Source organism: Ziziphus jujuba, chromosome 8, assembly GCF_031755915.1.
Source record: "Ziziphus jujuba cultivar Dongzao chromosome 8, ASM3175591v1".
NCBI classification, from domain to species: Eukaryota; Viridiplantae; Streptophyta; class Magnoliopsida; order Rosales; family Rhamnaceae; genus Ziziphus; species Ziziphus jujuba.
The window spans coordinates 22,208,227-22,226,894 of NC_083386.1; the positions used below are offsets into that span (position 1 = coordinate 22,208,227).

General features: G+C 35.8%; 3 protein-coding genes across 6 annotated transcripts; 1 reads left to right on the forward strand and 2 right to left on the reverse strand.

Annotated features, from left to right (window-relative positions):
* Positions 1–1,618: 1,618 nt before the first annotated feature.
* LOC107414009 (probable LRR receptor-like serine/threonine-protein kinase IRK) lies at positions 1,619–6,160 on the reverse strand. The gene is made up of 2 exons (XM_016022090.4): positions 3,977–6,160; positions 1,619–3,357 (listed from the first exon to the last, which is right to left on the reverse strand). The coding sequence occupies exons 1-2, from the start codon at positions 5,434–5,436 to the stop codon at positions 1,908–1,910; spliced, it is 2,910 nt and encodes a 969-aa protein (XP_015877576.3). The 5' UTR covers positions 5,437–6,160; the 3' UTR covers positions 1,619–1,907.
* Positions 6,161–10,884: 4,724 nt separating this feature from the next.
* LOC112491061 (uncharacterized) lies at positions 10,885–12,978 on the reverse strand. The gene is made up of 2 exons (XM_025072085.3): positions 12,711–12,978; positions 10,885–12,224 (listed from the first exon to the last, which is right to left on the reverse strand). Exons 1-2 carry the CDS (start codon positions 12,760–12,762, stop codon positions 11,080–11,082), a joined length of 1,197 nt encoding a protein of 398 aa, XP_024927853.2. The 5' UTR covers positions 12,763–12,978; the 3' UTR covers positions 10,885–11,079.
* Positions 12,979–13,124: 146 nt separating this feature from the next.
* Positions 13,125–18,366, forward strand: LOC107413994 (uncharacterized). Of its 4 annotated transcripts, XR_007239784.2 has the most exons (13): positions 13,125–13,310; positions 13,575–13,673; positions 13,864–14,034; positions 14,178–14,243; positions 14,628–14,693; positions 15,024–15,131; positions 15,438–15,589; positions 15,817–15,907; positions 16,051–16,119; positions 16,603–16,694; positions 17,013–17,083; positions 17,167–17,213; positions 17,409–17,472. XR_007239784.2 is itself a non-coding variant. In XM_016022074.4 (12 exons), the coding sequence occupies exons 1-12, from the start codon at positions 13,239–13,241 to the stop codon at positions 18,096–18,098; spliced, it is 1,155 nt and encodes a 384-aa protein (XP_015877560.2). In that variant the 5' UTR covers positions 13,125–13,238; the 3' UTR covers positions 18,099–18,366. The 4 variants fall into 4 exon arrangements, 2 of the variants coding, with proteins under 2 accessions (XP_015877560.2, XP_024927854.2); XR_009640134.1 differs by having other exon boundaries at positions 17,013–17,213; XM_016022074.4 differs by lacking the exons at positions 17,013–17,083; positions 17,167–17,213 and adding an exon at positions 17,994–18,366.
* Positions 18,367–18,668: the final 302 nt, after the last annotated feature.

Here is an 18,668-nt window from a genome sequence, read left to right on the forward strand (position 1 = left end):
CTTTTATTTCTCCAGATAATGGGTTTCCAACAGCTTTATTGACTCAGTCCTCAATGAAAATAAGCTAGACCTTTAGCCTTGAAGAACAGTTTATGACCATATTGGTGTAATTATCTAAAATATGGATCAATTTTGGGCTCAATGTTGATCTGTCAAATGGGTTTTTTTAAATGTTTCGATTAGCTAAAGTGACCAAAATGGTATATTATTATTTTTTTCTTAACAAAGATAAGAGACAAAGCTAATGGGGATGACATGGAGTATAATATTATCATATAGTTAATGATGAAGCACTTGCAAACATTACAATAAAAAGTAGGTATTTCTCTCTGTCAAACCCCAATGATCAAGGGAACTCAGATATTCTATGACACAAACGAAAAATTATAGTTTTGTGAAGAATCCATGTGCTGGTTGATGATGAAAATTGCCAACCTATCAGTATAAGGTTCTCTTGGGCCCAACACAAAAATATTTAAAACCTATTGCTCTCACTGCAGAGTAGGGACAAGTCCTAGCTCGTAATCCATGCACATGCTTATAAAAATCAAATTCCTTTTGACTTCCTCCTGCCAAAGTGGGTTTTCTTTTCTTTTTTTTTTGTTTTTTTGTTTTTTTGTTTTTTTGGCTTCCAATGCAAGTGAATATTTAGTTTCACCATATCTACTAAAACCTAGGAATTTGATAGGAGTTACAGCAATCAAACATCAAGGAGCTGGAGGAAAAGAAGTGCAGTCCATGTGAGTGCAAGGGTGTCAAAACGTTGATAGGTCTCTCTCTGCATTTCATTGGAAAAAGGAACACAATGTGGGATAGTTTTTTTAAAACAAAGAAAAAGAGAAAAAGAGAAAAAGAATGGTATTTTAAGGAGGGGTTGAAAATTTGGAACCTAAAGACATGGAGTGGAAAAGTTAAAATAAGAATAAAAAAAAAGAAAAAAGAGGGCTTCTATTCCGACAGCATCATAGTGTTGTAATATTCTATTTCCATGCCTTCCAATTCTATCATTATCTTTCAAGGCATTAGCTCAATGAATATTTCATTACCCTGCTTTGCCTCTTCTCAGTGTGGGTATTCTTTCTTTTTTATTATTTTACTTGAAATCTTTAAGATTATTTTTGCTTTAAAGTAGGTGTAAGATTCTCATTCTCCCCAGTCTCTCAAGTAACTTTTGACTTGCGAAAATGCCTATTTTATTGCCCTTCGCCATCTCTATGATTAGAAACACATGACCTAGGCATATGGACAATTTCCCTAACTAGGAGTCGAAAAGTCATTTTTGCCCTTTATTTAACAAATGAAAGTGGAAAGTACAAGTGAAGCATCTAGGGCCTGCAATCTTTGGCAGATCTTTGAGATACAAGGACTGGCCAAAAATAGCCCTACCCGTATGACAAGCATTGACAGGAGTTGATAATATTTTAACAGTAAACCTAATCTTCCTTGTGAGAATTATCACAAAAATCATTGTCTATACCATTTGGAGCTATTACTAAGATATCAATCAATGCAAAGGAAGCACATGTGAGACAATAAAATAACCAAATCCTTTTTTTTGGTTTTGAGGCTATGCGGAATTAACAGTGGAATCGGCTTGTAAAAAGGAAAATAACCAATGACAGGAATTGGAAGAGTACAAAAGATTAGTAGTAATGAACTAATGATCCAACAGGGACCCAGAGTGGAATCTGGTGAAGGGGAATCCGGTGACCTAACTATAAAATAGAGAAGAACATACAAACATAAAACAGGAAAATAAACAAAAGATTACAACAATAGGAAAATGAAAAATCTTAAAAAAGAAAAAAATTTCTTCTCTCTGATCTAATGAACAAAACCGGATTCTTCTTCGCCGGATAACCTTATCACAAATCCCTTCCCTAAATCTCTTATAAGATTAATTAAATTCATCCCAACTCCTCTTGGTCTTCTGAAGGGCATCTGATCAGTTCCAAAATGTTAACTACCTCCCCCATGTCTGGTCGATTTGATGGTACTTGTGATGTGCAAATCAAGCCTAGTTTCATGACAGGGATTGCCTCTTCAGCTGGGAATTTCCCCTGGAGTCTCCCATCAGCACATTCTTCCACTCTCCCTTCTTCCAATGCTCCTCTAACCATGTCACAAAGCACCACAACATCATCTTCCATGTATTCAACAGGCCGTTTCCCTGTGACCACCTCCAAAACCAAAACCCCAAATCCATACACATCACACTTCTCAGTTATCTTTACTGTTTTGCATGCGAACTCTGGCGCCATGTAGCCAAGAGCACTTTGAATCTTGCTGCTCAAAACATATCGGTCAAGCATTGGCAACAATCTTGCTAGGCCAAAGTCTGCCACTTTGGGTTCACCTGAACTATCAATAAGGACATTGCTCGATTTAATATTGTAATGGGTTATGTTATGTTGGTGCAAGTAAGCCAAGCTTTTTGCAGTCCCAAGAATTATATTGAACCTCTCATTCCATGATAAGAAGTTTCCACCTGATCCTTCATGGAGCTGCTTATACAAACTGCCACCCGAGACAAATTCATATATGAGGAGCTGTAATGATGGAGTCCAGTAGTAACCCTCAAGTGCTACAAGATTATGATGCCTCACTTTTCCCAATTTCTTTACTTCCCTTTCAAATTCTTCTTGAGACTTGACAAGACTTGAGACAGTCAGCTTTTTGATTGCAACAGGGTGTCCATCTCGAAGAACTGTTCGATACACTGCTCCAAACCCACCACGCCCAAGCTCACAATCCTTGTTAAGTAAAGCATGTGCACCAGTGCTGAAGTCAGGGTCACCCGAAAACATGACAAGCTTGCCTGAGTTATTGTCTGTAGTGGGAGAACGACTGAAGTCCTCCCCTGCAGATAATGTGAGTGCTGCTGCAGATCGGGATGTAGCAGACCGGACACGAAGATTAAGCACAGTGATAGCAATTACACCAACAACAATGACAGCAGCTGCACCAATGGCAATAAGTGCTGAAATGCTAAGGATGATTCTTTTGTGACTGAGATTTGACGGTAATGAACCTGGAGTAGTGTCAGAAGAGGAGTTGGGATTGAGGACAATGGGTTTGGGGAGGACTGCAGGGCAAGACTTATTGACTGCAGAGCCACAAAGAGATGGATTCCCGGAGACAGAGGAAGGGGAGATAGTGTTGAAAAAGCCACCTGCAGGTAGCTCACCTTGGAGGTTGTTGTGAGAAATATTGAAGGAAAGGAGATTAGGAATATTGACCAACTGCTTGGGTAAGCCTCCAGTGAGGTTGTTAAAAGATAAGTCCACATTTTGTAGGTTGCTAAGCTTGGCTATTTCTGTAGGTATCTGGCCAGTCAGTCTGTTCTGAGAAAGGATTCTGCATAGTTCAACCAGAAACTAAAATGTTAACAACAAAAACATGCTGAGATAATAAAACTTAATAATATTGTTTTCCCAAGAAATAGTATTGTTTTCCCAAGAAATAAAATCAGTGAAAAGAGGCCATAGGATACTGGCTAGTGTTTCAAATAAAGAAAAGAAAAAAAAAAAAAAAAAGCCATTGGGACTTAATAACTTCATTATTTTCCAGAAAGCAGTTTACAATATGATGAGATCTAATAAAAACAGGAAAAATTGACGGCCCTGTTTCATGCTTCTGGAAAGGAAACAACAGTCTGTCATAGTTGCAATCAATGAAATTCTCATTATACCCAAAAACAGTGTTTACAATATCAAAGGAATCTGACAGGGCATAAATTAGGAAAAGGAATTATTGTTGAAACCCGTTCCGCAAAAAGCAAAGACATCAGTTTTCAGTATAAGTTGATTTTTGAATATCGACGGGGGGGGAAGAAGAACGTAAGTGCAATGGCTTTCACACAAACAAGAGTCGAAAATTTTCACAATGCAACCAGACTTACGAGGAATCCGAGCTGTTTAAATAAGACAGGAAAGAAATTAAACATGAAACATTAGAAGAAACAAAGAGGACTTACAATGTTGTTAGCGATGTACAGTTCTCAATTGAAGCTGGAATATTTCCATCAAGATTGTTCTTCTCTAATCTCAGTTCCCCCAAAGAAATTGCACCACCAATGTCCAAAGGGATGCTTCCATTCAACTGGTTCTGGCTCAAATCAAGATTGTCCAAGAACTTCAACTCTCCAATAGTCATCGGAATAGGACCAACAAGAGAGTTCCTAGACAGGTTCACGGCTCTCAAGCTGCTTAAGACCCCAAGAGCATATCCAATTTCACCGGAAAATGAATTGTGCGACAAATCCAGGGCTTGTAGATTTTGAACTGCATTAGTCGGAGCAGAAGCTCCACCGAGTTTTCTCTCTGAAAGGGAAACTTCCTTCGTACCGGACTTGAAAATCCATGTAGGAAGACCACCTGTCATCAAATTGTGACTAAAATCTAAAGCCACAAGGTTTGTGCACTGAACCATAGAATCGGGCAAGCTCCCAGAGAAACCATTGGCAGAAAAATTCAAGGTCTTGAGAGACTGAAGATTGCCTAAGGACCTTGGTACTTGACCAGAGAAGTTATTGGCCGAAAGGTCCAAAGTCTCAAGGCTTTTCATCTCTCCAATCCATTCCGGAACTTCACCAGAAAACGAGTTCCTGTGCAGATTTAGAAAAGTACACAGGGTAAGTTTCTGCATTGCCTCCGGAAGGCTACCGGAGAAGGAATTCTCGCTAAGATCAATCGTCCTCAAAAGCAAACAACTTCCAATTCCATCCGGAACCTGCCCAGAAAACCGATTCTTCTGAAGGTTAATTCCTCGGAGATTATTTAATCCTTCAATCCCCTTAGGAATTACACCTTCAAACAAATTATCAGACAAATCCAGCGATCTAAGCCCATTCAAAGACGAAATCCCAGCAGGAAACGAACCCGAGAACTGGTTAGATGAGAAGTTAATCGCTGCAAGACTTGAACATGAACTCAAACTATCCGGGATTTTCCCTGAGAACTTGTTCTTGGCCAAAGAAATAACTCTCAGAGACCCACATTGTCGGAAGAAATCTTCGGGTATTGAACCGGAGAGATTGTTCTCACTCAAATCAATAACTCGAAGGCTGTCGACCCGGGCTATACTGGGGCTTATTCTTCCAGTGAGATTGTTCTTGGCAAGGGATAGCTTCCGGAGAGACTGCAACTGGAGGAGGCCTTTTCCTATGCGACCCGAAAGAGAGAACCCCTCAAGGTTGAGCTCAGTGACCTTGCCCGATCTGGGGTTGCATGTCAAGCCCGCCCAGCCACAGGGACTATCTTCGTCTTCGTTCCATGATGAAAGCTTTCCCTTTGGATCTTGAACGTCAGCCTTGAACACAATCAGCCCCAACACTTCGTCGTTCAGAGACGGGTTCAGAGATCTTACCCAAACTGGAGCTAAAACAATGAGAACGACTAAACCAAGCAACTTTTTCATGTTCAAATACGCTCGCATTCGGGACCCTCAAAAACACCGAAAAGCCATATACCCCGAAAAAAAAAAAAAAAAGGAACCAGAAAATTTGCAGCCAACCCGGAAGTGCAAAGAGACTAAAATCTCGGATAATGAGCTACCAGAGCTCAAAGTTTGAACAAAGAAATGAAAGCTAACCTCAGTGCACACACTCCCGGAAATTTCCAAAACGGAAAAACAAAACAAAAGCTCCAGAAACGGCCAACTTTCTCTAACGGCTAGATTTGAAGCTGCGGACAAACAAACGAGCAAGAGTAGGATCCCCGAGGAACCAAAATGCACGAAGTGAAAAGCTCCTTTTAAGAAGGTAAAGGTTTACAAAACCCTAGAAATCTCTTCCGAAGCTAAAAATCTTTAGCTTAAGAGCTCCAACGATCAAAAGCAAGAGATAGAAGACACTCAGAGCAGTTTCGATCTAAGAAACACGAAATGCGAGTAGTAGCATTTCGAGGTATCGCCGGAAAGATTCCCACAGTTTCACGGAAAATCTACCGGACTTTGCAGAGTAACGAAGCTCCGACGCCGGAAAAAGAGAGTTAGGGCATCGGAATGCTCACCGAGAAGCACGCCGGAAAACGCAGAAACCGCCGGACTATAAAAGAATGTCTCTCTTTCTTTCTCTTTCTCTTTCTCTCTCTTGTTTCTCTCTCAAACAAACTCTGTGAGTCTCAGAGACTGTGTTTGGTCCGAGACCTGAAATGAGAGAAATTAATTTAATTTAAAGCGCTTCTTATTAACGGCAAAAGAGGGACCAGGGTTTGGTAGCTGTGGGGGGTGGGGTACATTTATTAGAGACTGTACACGTGGCTAAATCCCTGCGGTTATGAGAATCCTACGTGGTGTACACGTAGTCTATGTCAGTTATACTTTTGACGTGGATGGCACAAGTGGCAGTCTTTTTAGCCACCTCGAGTCTAGGAATATGAATATGACTGGGGAGCCAACTTACAATCTGCCCTCGACTGTTCATGAAATTACTGTTCTGACATCTGCCCCCTTAATTTAACGTTCATAAATGCTCATGTCGTTGACAAAAATGAACCAAGTCAAGGTCTCCCAATACCACCAAACACAGGCAGCGTTTTCTTTGGACCAAGCCACCTACTAATTTGAGAAATGGAGCGAAAACCTTCTCATTTTGTTAGTTTTTTATTATGTTGTTCTTGTTATTGAAAATAATCCTTATTTATGCAAAATTTTATATTTTGGTTTTTTTGGATTGAAGCTTAAGAAACCATCTCAAAAGAATTTTGACCCATCATTCAAGTAAACACAGCAAGTGATTGACAATGATGCCAAAAATCTTCCAATACTCCATGTTGAAAGCCTCTCTTGGAATTTTTTTTTCCAATTTAAATATATATAGATATAATTTTCTATTATAACATAGATTACACAAATTTTTATGAAATTTACGAAATTCATAATTATTAATGTGATAATTATTAATTAGCTGCATTTTTTTCAATATTTTAAATTTAAAAGTTTACAAAGAAAAAAATGAATGCATAAAAAAATAAGTTAAATTTTCACATAGATTTGTAGATTATATTGAAAATAATTGTCTATAATAATAAATATTTTTTTTCTTTTTTCAAATATGATCACAACAGAAGGTATAGCATAATCGTTTTGCTTGGCATTTACTCTCATCCTTACCTAATTAATGACTAATGCAGCATTGTAGTGCTTTATCCTTACTATCCCGATGGTCAAACACATCATCAAGGCAAAGTGAGTGATAGTTGAAACTTTGAAGCTAAACTTAGTTAGGAGGTAAATGTTTGGAAGATGAGCATAGAAAAAGGAGAATGGCAAGAGGTGTAAATTGAAGAAATAGAAAAGGGCAAAGTGGGAGAGTGAAGTTGGGTGGAAACTGGATAAACAGAGCTACATTAGAAAAAGCAATAAAGGCAAAAATGAGTAGGTGGTGAAGGTGGGTAGTGTAATAAAGAAAAGGTAGGAGGTGGTGGTGTGGGCTTTTGGTGGGGGTGGTGTTTTGGTGCAGAGTGCAGGAGTAGTGAGAGGGACTTCACTTTGCCTTTCCAACCCTTTTTCTTAAATCCAATCCTTTCCCTTGTAACACCCCCAAAAAAAAAAATGCCTTATTACTTTTTTTTTTTTAATGTCCTATTTATTTTGTGTCACTTTTTAATTTAATGCACCTCTACAGTTTTAACCCTAGAAAAAGGCATAGTTTCCTCCTATAAAAGGCTTTGGATTTGGAAACTTCCCATTTACTACAATTTTTTATTTTTATTTTTTGGGTTTTCAAAACTTAAGGTAAAAATCATTATGTTTGAATCAAATTAGCAACAGTTTAGTCGTGCACTTATTAATTAGTACTAGAAAGATATCCACCAAACAAAAAGCAATAATGAGAAAATAGATATTTGCAAATCAAATGACTTTAATGTTAAGAATTACAATAAAGTATTATCAATGATCATTAAATATATATGACTATATATTAATAGATTTGGGATTTAAACTAAAAATTGTAAATGTTATTGATGGTGGGATTTGGGAGGCAGATGAGGTTAGGAAATGGAGAGAGAGCCTTATCTGTAGGCAAGCATTTTGAGCGGCTGAGCAGGGTGAAAATTCAAAGCAGCAAATTCTTATTTGTCTTTAGGGATGGAAGTATATGGATAACCTTATATTATATACTTTGGAACTTACTGTACTACCAACAGAATAATCCACTGAGATTTTTTTTACTCTAAAGTTTCTTGTGGATCTCCTGCTTTTACAGACATCCAACTCCTTTTTTTTTACACTTTTTACTTTTCCACATGCTATTCTTTTTTTTTTTTTAAATAAAATCTGAATGGAGAAATTGTAGCTTAGAATGATTGTTTGGGTGTTCTCAAAGGCTCAAAGGGATTTAACCCTCCTTAGTTTTTTTTTTTTTTTTTTTTTTTTGGGACAAAGAAAACTACTTTCATTACTACAAAACAATATTACAAACATCAGCTTGACGGAGTGAATGAATCCATTCAGGCCGCACTCAAACCAAAATTCATATGAAGCTAAATATACAGCATATTGAGCTAGTGTATGTGCTGCATGATTGGCTTCCCTACCTACAAAAGTACAATTACACCTCTCATAAATAGATAATAAACCCCTAATTTCTTCAACTAACAAAAAACAAACAAATAAATAAATAAAATAAAAAAATAGCATCCAAGCATAAAACAGGGTCCTCCTAAGTTTTTTTTTTTTTTGACAAAAAAATGAATTTTCATTAATAATTTGGTAACATTACTATAAGAAATTTTTATAAGCATCGAAGTCGATCATAGAATTGGTGTGCACCATATATTGCGGCTATAATTTATAAACATATAATGTGAAACGCATTAATAAATTTACCAACAATAAATGTGAAACCCATTTAATATTATTATCTCTTTTTGACTGATTTTCAATATTTAAGTTATATATATTTTTTATTCAACAAAAAAAAAAAAAAAAAAAAGAGTTAGATTTAGATTTCCATTTTTCCCTTTAAACTAGGGAGATAATTTTTGGTGACCGAGGGTGGACAGCAAAGGGGTGGTGTCCAAGTGCCGTTAGGGCAATAAGAGGGAACCGTTGGGAATTTCAAAAGGAGAGAAACTAAAGTAGATGGGTCAATTGGTGGCTTCTGACTTTTTTTAATTTTTTAATATACGAAAATAAAAATAATATTAAAAAAATAAATATTGGGAAATGGAAAAATAATAATCCAGACAGTAAAAGGACACGCCCTTCATGCGTGGTTTGGAGTTTAGGATGTTGGTTTTTGGTTGATGTGTATGGATGGCAGAGAATTTCTTGGCAACATACCAGCAATATGGAATAAAGAGACGAAAAATTATTAAAATTTACAATAAAATGAATTGAATTTTAAATAATATAATAAAATATGAAATGTAAATGAACCCAAAGTTTTTTTTTTTTTTTTTTTTTTTTTTTGTTTCAATCAAATTAACATAGAATTTTACCCTCGTTTTCAAAAAGATTGAATAATGCCATGTTGAGCACTATTTTGGGTTAATTATTCCTTCACTTTCTTATGGAATCTAATATTCTAACACCCTCAACAATCTTTGATCAGCCAAAAATGAAGAGAAGGATCCAATTTCAAGTAAACGAAATCGATAGACATTAGAGAAGAAACGAATCATATGTATTACGTACCATTCCCGCAGAAGATGAAAAGAATCCAATAAATTGGACAAAAGTGGACCATAATAAAAATACGGGAAACCTGAAAACATTTAATCAAGCGATTGAGCTTTTGGCCTTTGAGAAAAAAAAAAAATAAAAACAAAATGATTGAGCTTTTTGGTAATTTCAATAAATTATTTAAAATTCCACAAAATTGGTTTCTGTATATCCAAGTTTTAGTTATTTAATACTTGTTTAAGGCATTTTTTTTAAGTAATTAAAATGCTCAAAGAGGAAAAGCTATTAGGGGCCTTTGATCTATGGAGTAAATTTGGTTTCTTCTTTGTTTTTTTTTGGGGATATTTCTGAACGAAGATCTTAGGATTGTGAGTTTTTGAAGCAGAGTTTGGGTGTTGAGTTGTGATTTTGCTCTCGTGAAGATTATTTTTTTATTTTATTTTTTTGGTTAGTGTTGTAGGGAAGAAGCAAGTTTTATTATATTTTTGAAGTAGAGTTGGTTTGTTTATTAGAATTAGAAGTAGCAAGGGACGGGGTGAGGCTGGTTTTTGGGTATTAATTCGAGACCTCTATAAAAGTGTTTATGGACTTACAAAGACAATTTTGCAACTATACTCAAGCATGCTTTTTATTTTTTTTTGGGGAATTTATGTGAAGGTTTATTTGATAAAACAAGCAAAGTATAATGGTACTACGCAAGGCTAATGTGATTGGTGTTCATCTTGGGCCTTGAAAACGACGCTACTGATTGGTTCTTCAGAGGTTGGGCCTCGCAGGTGCATGGCTGGGCCGGACGGCCTATCCGTGCATGATTGGGCTGCTTTTTGAAGTTTATTGAACAAGCAGTTTAGGTTCCTCCCTCCAGCATACGGTTCTTCTACTTTTGGAATTCTAGTTTTACAATCCCATGATTTTTAAATATAAGCACATGATATACTTCGATAGAATGAAACATGCGGTTGAAATGATTCCTAGGGCCTTATCCATTTACATGTTATTAGCATATTGTATACACATACATCACTGTAAATGTTGATTACCAAAAAAATTCTAAACGCTTTTTTTTTATTAAATTATATTTAAAATTTTTATTTAGTAAAAAATAAATAAATGTAAGAATGCATGTTCAATTATTAAGTTGCCGTGATTGTTAGCGTACTGGGTTGAGATGTCTTACGAGTAAGTGTCTAGACAGGTTCCTTAGAATTTTTGGACTGTCTTTCAACTAGATATGCTTCCAAATTGTGTATAAAAAGCATAATATTAACAATAAGTAGGTCTACAGGACAAAGACAAAAACAATAAATAGGTCTAAAGATTTAAAATTCATGATTTAGATTCAAAATGAAACAAAGTATAATACAATCTCCTTATCCTCCATATTGAAACTGTTGCTGATGCTCTGCTTAACTATCTAGCTGCTACTCTATTGCTTACCACAAGGGTGAGCTAAGCATATGGGCACGTTCTCTTGTTATGTCCATCGCCTTCACATATTCTACATCTGTAGATGCTACGAACCTTCCCATTGGATAGATTCTGCTTCTTTCTAGGTCTATCAAGAGTCTTTGAATGCTCATTACATGGAACAGAAGCATCATCCTCATCTGTATTGCTCTCACTTCTACTCTCAAGGCGGCTACTGTCAGTGCTAGCCAATCTACTCAATGAGATCCCACAAAGCATGCCTTGTAGTTGCCAATTGGAATCTTTTATCTCATCATATAACACTGACACGCTAGGTGCTGCATCAACAAACAAGGGCGACCTATGCTTAATAGATTTCAAGTTCTGCTCGGAGATAAAGAGCTTGACATGTTGATCAGTAACACAATCACATGATTCGTACTGAGACCAAATACGGGCAAAAAACCTCAAGGTAATTTGATAAGTATACCTGCTCATATTAAGAGCCAAGTATACTGCATCCTTAAGATCTTTTAATGTAGAGTTGGTATCAATATGTATCGGTTTCAGTTTTGCATTTTCGTGCACATATAAACCGTCAGCATTCTTACCCCATATTCCTTTGTAGGAAAGTCCAATTGCTATTTGGGTCCTTAATTTGACATGTGCATCATTGGGATGTACATGTTGTTTAGAAACATCCACCACCGGTTTATCTACAACTTGATTTCTAGGAGTTGAGCATGACAACCGGTCACTCTCGCCATCTGACGCATATCGAGTTCCATCCATACTTCTCTCTCGTATTAAACCATCTAATTTGGTTTCCTGCATTCTGTTTTCTGGTATCGAGCCATGTAATGGTTTCACCCTAGGTGCTACATCAACAAACAATGGAGAACTATAGCCAGGATTCAATACCCTCTCCTCGATAAAGATCTCAACATCTGTATCAGTAGTACATTCACATGGCTTATATGGCAAGCATACATGGAACAAAAAACTCAACCTCAATTGGTATACCTCTCTATCCAAATTAAGAGCCATGTAAACTGCATCTTCAAGTTCTGCTAATGTAAGCATTCTATCAGTATGTATTGTTTTCAATTTGCGTTGTTTGTGCCTCCAGCCATCCTCCTTAACCCTTGTTCCTTTGTAGGCAAGATATATTGATACTGGGGACATTACTGCATATATATATATATATATATATAGTAACAGACAAATAATATTAAAATATAATAAAAATATAAAACACCCCTTAAGTTAACTAGAGTCATAATACAGGTTAATCTCTCTAGTTTTCATAATTTCATAAACACAATACATTTTTGCTTTAATACATATCCATTAGAATACATCAGCAGATGAAACTTATAAATGCAAACAAAGCATATTTCTTGTTTAAGCTCTACTTCAATCTCATCATGTATACAATTATTTTCAAAATTTTTACCACTCTCTTCCCTTGAAATCATTTAAACATTTTATTTAATTTTCATGCAAAACAATCAGAAATTATAAGATTTAAGTATTTCCCAGTTGACAAAGATGTAACATATCGCTTGAAAGATTTCACTTTTTAAATTAAAACATAAAAAGAAAAAAAAAAAAAAAAGAGCAAATGTAATAGATAAAATAGAAAATAGGAAAAAGATGTAAAATGCAATTACCAGCTCTTCCACCAAAACATCTTGATCCAATTCCTACTCCACCATTCGCCATTCCAAACCCACCAGCCAAAACTTAACAATTAGAGAAACCCAAAATCACAAAGACATTGTCGCAAAGTAAGAGGAAGAGGAGGATTTTAACGAAAATGTGGAAGAAAATGGTGGGTCATATGCTGCAGTTACCTTTTTAACCTAGAAAGGTTCGTATGAACAGGCAAATGAGAAGGGAGATTTATGATATTTGACTCAGCCCCGCCGCGGGAAAAAGTGAAAAAGAAACGGCGCGGAAATTAGATGGGCCAGAAACTTGAGAGGCTGTTTTCGGGTCGGATCCATTGGAAAAGCGGGCCAATCAGGAAAGCCCACCAAGAAACCAACCCAAAATCAACAGAAACAAAAACCCTATGAAAATGAAAATGAAAATGAAAATGAAAATTCCCAGTGCCTGAAATTCTGAACACTTACTCTGCAGCTGTTTCGTAGGAGGCAAAGAAGAACCAGTGACAGTGAGCGAGAAGGAGGAAAGAGATGGCTGCAAAGGGTAGAACCAAGGAGCACTCGATGGCATTGGCTCTCTGTAAACATTTATCCTTAGATGCTGTAAGCTCTCTGCTCTTTACTTCATTCTATATAAATTTATTTCCGGCTTTAATTTTCCATTTCCACCATGTGAATAACTTCAAATTCTCATTTCTGAGCTAACGATTTTTTTTTCCCAAGAAAATAGTGGTTAACTGTTTCCAGGTGATTTTATTCTCGGTCTATAAATGGTTATGCCTTGTAAGACATGCAATTTTAGAGGTCTAAGTTCATGTCAAGGTTGTGGAAAATTAGTTGTGCAATTTCTGATTTTATTATTTGCAGAATAAGTATTTAGGAGGACCTGACATGGTGGATAAGGATACCAGGAGCTTACCTGATATCGTCAAGTTATTTTTGGCCCCTGAGGGAAACAATGACCAGGTAAGGCTTTTAGTGATTGGTGCCTTGGTGAGGATAATGCATCTTGAATAAGATAAAAGATGCTTCATACTTGGTCGAATTTATGTTTTCTCTTCTGCTTTTGTTGACGTTGGACTTGGTTGGTTCTTCTTGCTCTTGTGAATTAAATTTTAGTTACCCTCTTTCATTGACATTGGATTTCTGGTTTTAGGTAACAAAGTGGATAGAATTTGCAACGGGTTTTCCTACAGATCCAAGGGAATCCTTTGGAGTTCTCAATAAATTAAATGAAGAATTAATTACAGTTTCAGTACTTTTGGGGAATGGATTAAAACCTTCTGAAGCTGATATTATTGTGTTTTCAGCAATACATTCTTCTGTGGTATGGATATCAGAAAACTTTAAGTGTTGTTTATGGGGGAATGGATTTAAAGATCCTCTGTTGTTTTTAACCAAGATATTCTATCAAATTCCTTACGAAACACCTGTAATCCTATTGACTTTTGAGTGGTTTCTCATTCACAGATTGGCCTTTCAAAATCAGATAGGGAAAAGTTGCCACATGTTTTGAGATGGATGGATTACATCCAGGTAGGGTCAAATCCTTATTTCTTTTCTTTTGGCATCACAAATTTATTAATATTGGCTGAGGACTTCCTATAAATGAAAATAATTCGTAGCTATCATGTTAATATCGTAGTTAGAAACTTAAAATAGATAAATCAGCTCCTTGTTTAAACGTGAATGTTGTTTGGTAGGTTTTTAAGCCTATATTCTCAAGTTGGTGGCTCTTTATTTTAGGCACATATATGTATGTATTATGCATCAATCCTTTTTCCTGTCATTTTTGCTCTGTAGTTAGTACTTCCAAGTAGCCATGGTATTTACATGCTTTAGGATTTGTAATTTATGGATATATCAAGTAACTAGTGCCTACTGCTTAGTAACATGTTTTATTTTATTTACTGTTTTCAGAACAAGGAAGATTTGGGGGATATATTTGAAAAGATATCGGTTGAGAAGGCCAGCTTTGAGCCTCAAGTGAGTTAGCTTTTCCTTATTGTTCTCCATTTTATTGGCAATATTTACATCTCCGATATTGCATAATTGCTGAAAAATTAAGGATTTATGTAAAGAGGAACTGAGTTATTTAAATCATGTGAAAGTAATATCATAAACGTCAGATAGAGAATGCATAATAATAGGTTGAAAAGAAATCTTATTTTCATGTTTAAATTTTTTCTCTTTCAAGAAAGAATTATGTCTGTGCCAGCCAATCTCTATTTCCATGGATTTCTATCGTAGTAAAGATCAGCACTAATCAACATGCTTGTGATGAATATTTGTGATAATATATATTCTTCGATATAGTTTCAGGGAGCAAGGAGTGTTGGTAAGGTAGAAGCAGCTTCAGATTCAAAAGCAACTGTGCAAAGCCGAAACAAGCCAGAAACAGAAAACACAAACAAAAGCAACGTGGTAAATCTTTGGAATATATTTTTTTCTCCCTTTGTTGTTAACCATGTATATTCCTTCTTCTATTTCTTAATTAAAAGTTTACTACTGGGAAACATTCAAAAGGAACCTTACTTGAAATATCCACATTCTCCGTTGCCTGATTACCATAACAGAAGTTACTAAGACTGTTTGGAATGATGATGAATAACAAATTGCATTTGATATATTGTTTAATTAACCGATACTATAATTATTACTAAGACTGCCATCCTTAAACCTTGTTTTCTTGGAATAGATGATTTACTTTGATATATTTTTATGCTAAAGAAAAAGGCTTCAATGAGTAAGGAAGCTACTCAGGAGAAGAAAAAAGCACCTATAGCAGAAACAGCTGAGAAAGACAAAGAAGCTAGTGTCAGTTTGTTAAATATACAGGTTGGACTAATTCGCAAAGCATGGAAGCATCCATCTGCTGATAGGTATGTTAACAAGCTTTTCTCCCTTTAGAGTTTAGACATATTTGTTAACGAACAGCTTGTACCATTAATGAGCTGTGTGGTTGTTTTAAGTACTGAAATGTCTGAAATTTATAGTACCATGGAGGATGCAAAGTCAGTCATAACCTCTCTATCTCTCTCTCCCCCACCCCAATAAAATGGTGTTTTATTGGTAACTTGCATCATAACATCTTTAAAAAAAATGACAGCTTACTTGTTGAGGAGATAGATGTTGGAGAAGCCAAACTGCGACAAGTTGTCAGTGGTTTAGCAAAATATTGCAGTCCAGAGGAGTTGACGGTATGATTAGTTCTTGTTGAAAGCATTTATTTACATTTATCTTAAAACTTGGGCTGTGACTTAGTTCTCATAGCTTTCAAATATCATATTTATTAAGCTTACTATGATGTGACTCATTTTGGTGTTTTTGTTTTAACGGACAGAATCGTCTTGTTGTGCTTATTACAAATGTAAAACCTGGGAAGCTACGTGATGTGATGTCAGAAGGACTGGTATTTTGTTCATTGGCCTTTTTGTAGTCAAATTATGTTCATGTTTTTGTTGCAGGATTCATGTAATCAAGCAGTTTATTGAGGGGATTTTTTACTGGGCTAGTCATACTCGTGTGTTTATTTATTTATTTATTTTTTTAAGATTTTGCACATGAAACATCAATTACCTCGATTTTTTTCTTTTCAAAATTTCTCTCCACTTAAGGATATCATAGCTGTAACTCACAGGTTTTGAAGGGTATAGTTCTAGTGATTTACCATACATGCTAAATTCAGCCTACTACTAAACAAATTATTGAACAGGCTGAGTTCTTGAAGCCCAGGTTCTGTTACAAGAAGTAACCTATTTACTTTCTATGCATTATATTCATGCTTTCATCCAATTTTTGATTTTGCTACTGTAACTTTTAATGATATGTTTTTATTTTTAAAGTGAATCAAGGAAATATAAAGTTATGGTCTGGTGTGCTTGCATGTTATCAGGTATTATGTGCTTCCAGTGAAGATCACTCCACTGTAGAGCCTTTGCTTCCTCCTGAAGGGGCCAAACCTGGGGAGCGTGTTTCATTTTCTGGGTAAGTTTCTCAGAAATTGCTAAAGCTATGAATATGGGTATGCTACCTTGATAATATTGCTTGTAACTTGTTGAAGCAATTAATGAAGTTTGCATCTAGCAATATGTAAAACCTAGTTTGGTAACAGCTACATAGGGAAGTTTGTAGATGGATTGTTTTGCCTATTGTATTCTGGAAGTCTAATGATAAGAACTTCTTTGTTGATTGAAATAGCCTTCTCCGTTTTTTGGTATCAAGTCACTAGAGCAATAGTGTGCGATTAATTCACTGTGATTTATGTAGAATATTTGTTATTTATGCATAACTTGAACTTTGCAGGTATTGTACACACTGATGCACCTTTTTCTTTGACACTTTTCTAGTTGGGTCTAAGCTGTTCAGTTTATGAGGTTCAGACGATCTCACTTTATCCTTGTTTAGTTGATTCTTTGAAGTTTTACCTTCCCTGATTTTCATTAAATTGAAAAACCAGGCTTCATGTGCGAAGGCAGGGAACTCAAAAAGTAATAACAGAAATTGGTCAGGGAGTGACTTAAGAAACAAATTTTTTTATTTTTTTGTAACCCTATATGCATTAACATATTCAGCACTGGATTTTCTTAAATATCATAATTCCTATTTATTCATATTTTGGCTTGTAACATTGTAATCGTGACATTGAATGCATTGTTCTCTAGAGCTTAAGTGTATCTCACATATATTTCTTTTATCTAGAATTGATGGGAAGCCTGAAGATGTTCTTAACCCAAAAAAGAAACAGTTGGAGAAGATAACACCGGTAAGCATTTCATTTATGGAATATGGGTCTGCCTTTTTTTGTTTGGTTGGTATACCTTATTCAAATTGTCTCTCACATATTTGTTTAACAAAAAATCTGAGAACTGCTCAACCATACGTTTGAATAAGTGATTTGAAAATTCAAGATACCTTGGGTCATGCTATCTAGTGGTTGAGTTTTAGTCTGGTTCTAGTTCACGTCATATAGAGATCAATAAATTGGAGGATGGTGGTATCAATGCTTAACTAATGGAAAGAGAAGGATCTACCAGCCATATTTCTTATGTGATAAATATGACTGAGCTGACTGGCCCTGTTTTCATGAACCGTTAATCGGTTTATTATTGTTAGCTTTTCTAGTCATCTCATCTATGTAAGGCAGTTGATTAATTTTGATAGGTCGGGTGTAAAGCGGATAGGAGTATTCAAAACCCCATGGTCCACAATGCAGTTTGTCTCTGCATAATTTTACTTATGCTTCTAACTTGGATGTCTGATGGATTAGTTGTTTCGTTGATGCAGCATCTTTTCACCGATGAGAAGGGCATTGCAACATTCAAGGGAATACCGTTTATGACATCTGCTGGGCCTTGTACATCATCCATTCCCAAGGGAACCATCAAGTGATAATGATGATGATCCAATGGGTCATACAACATTGTAACTCACTGTTCAGGAGAGTTGGTTTCTCACCCTTAATTATGTGTTTGCTTTATACAATGAAAAAGAAACATATTTAAATTTTTTTTTTTTCGATAATTCATATACACGTTTATTGCTGTTAGTGTCAGCTTGTTTTTACAGTGTCAGACGCCATTACAATCTGAGTACGAATCTGGTGATACAAATCTCAAATTTTAAGCTGAATCAAATGTTCTGACTTCTGAATGCCCCCCATTTATTTTATTTCAAAATTTAAATTTTTTTCTTTTTTCAAAATTTCATAAATCTTTGTTCTAGGATCGCATCCTACCTGTGTGGAATTTATTCGTTCTGGAATAGGGACAAGTTGGTGAGGATATTCAAGTAAGGTTTTAAATGCAGTTTCAGATTATTAAAGCTCTTTGCAGTCGTTGCTATATTGTGGATCTATTCCTATTCCTAGAAAAGGCACACCTTCTGTTCTTCCCAAACGTGGCTCTTGTAAATTCACCAATCTTGAGACCCTTTTTGATTTTTTGGTCATTGTAACAGTAA

Coding starts and splice junctions, on each gene's coding strand:
- LOC107413994 (XM_016022074.4), top strand. CDS start 13,239: ATGGCTGCAAAGGGTAGAACCAAGGAGCACTCGATGGCATTGGCTCTC. Junction 14,244..14,627: donor GATGGATGGATTACATCCAG/GTAGGGTCAAAT, acceptor TACTGTTTTCAG/AACAAGGAAGATTTGGGGGA. Junction 16,695..17,408: donor GAGCGTGTTTCATTTTCTGG/GTAAGTTTCTCA, acceptor TCTTTTATCTAG/AATTGATGGGAAGCCTGAAG.
- LOC107414009 (XM_016022090.4), bottom strand. CDS start 5,436: ATGCGAGCGTATTTGAACATGAAAAAGTTGCTTGGTTTAGTCGTTCTC. Junction 3,358..3,976: donor TGTACATCGCTAACAACATT/GTAAGTCCTCTT, acceptor TGAACTATGCAG/AATCCTTTCTCAGAACAGAC.
- LOC112491061 (XM_025072085.3), bottom strand. CDS start 12,762: ATGGCGAATGGTGGAGTAGGAATTGGATCAAGATGTTTTGGTGGAAGA. Junction 12,225..12,710: donor ATGTTTTGGTGGAAGAGCTG/GTAATTGCATTT, acceptor ATATATATGCAG/TAATGTCCCCAGTATCAATA.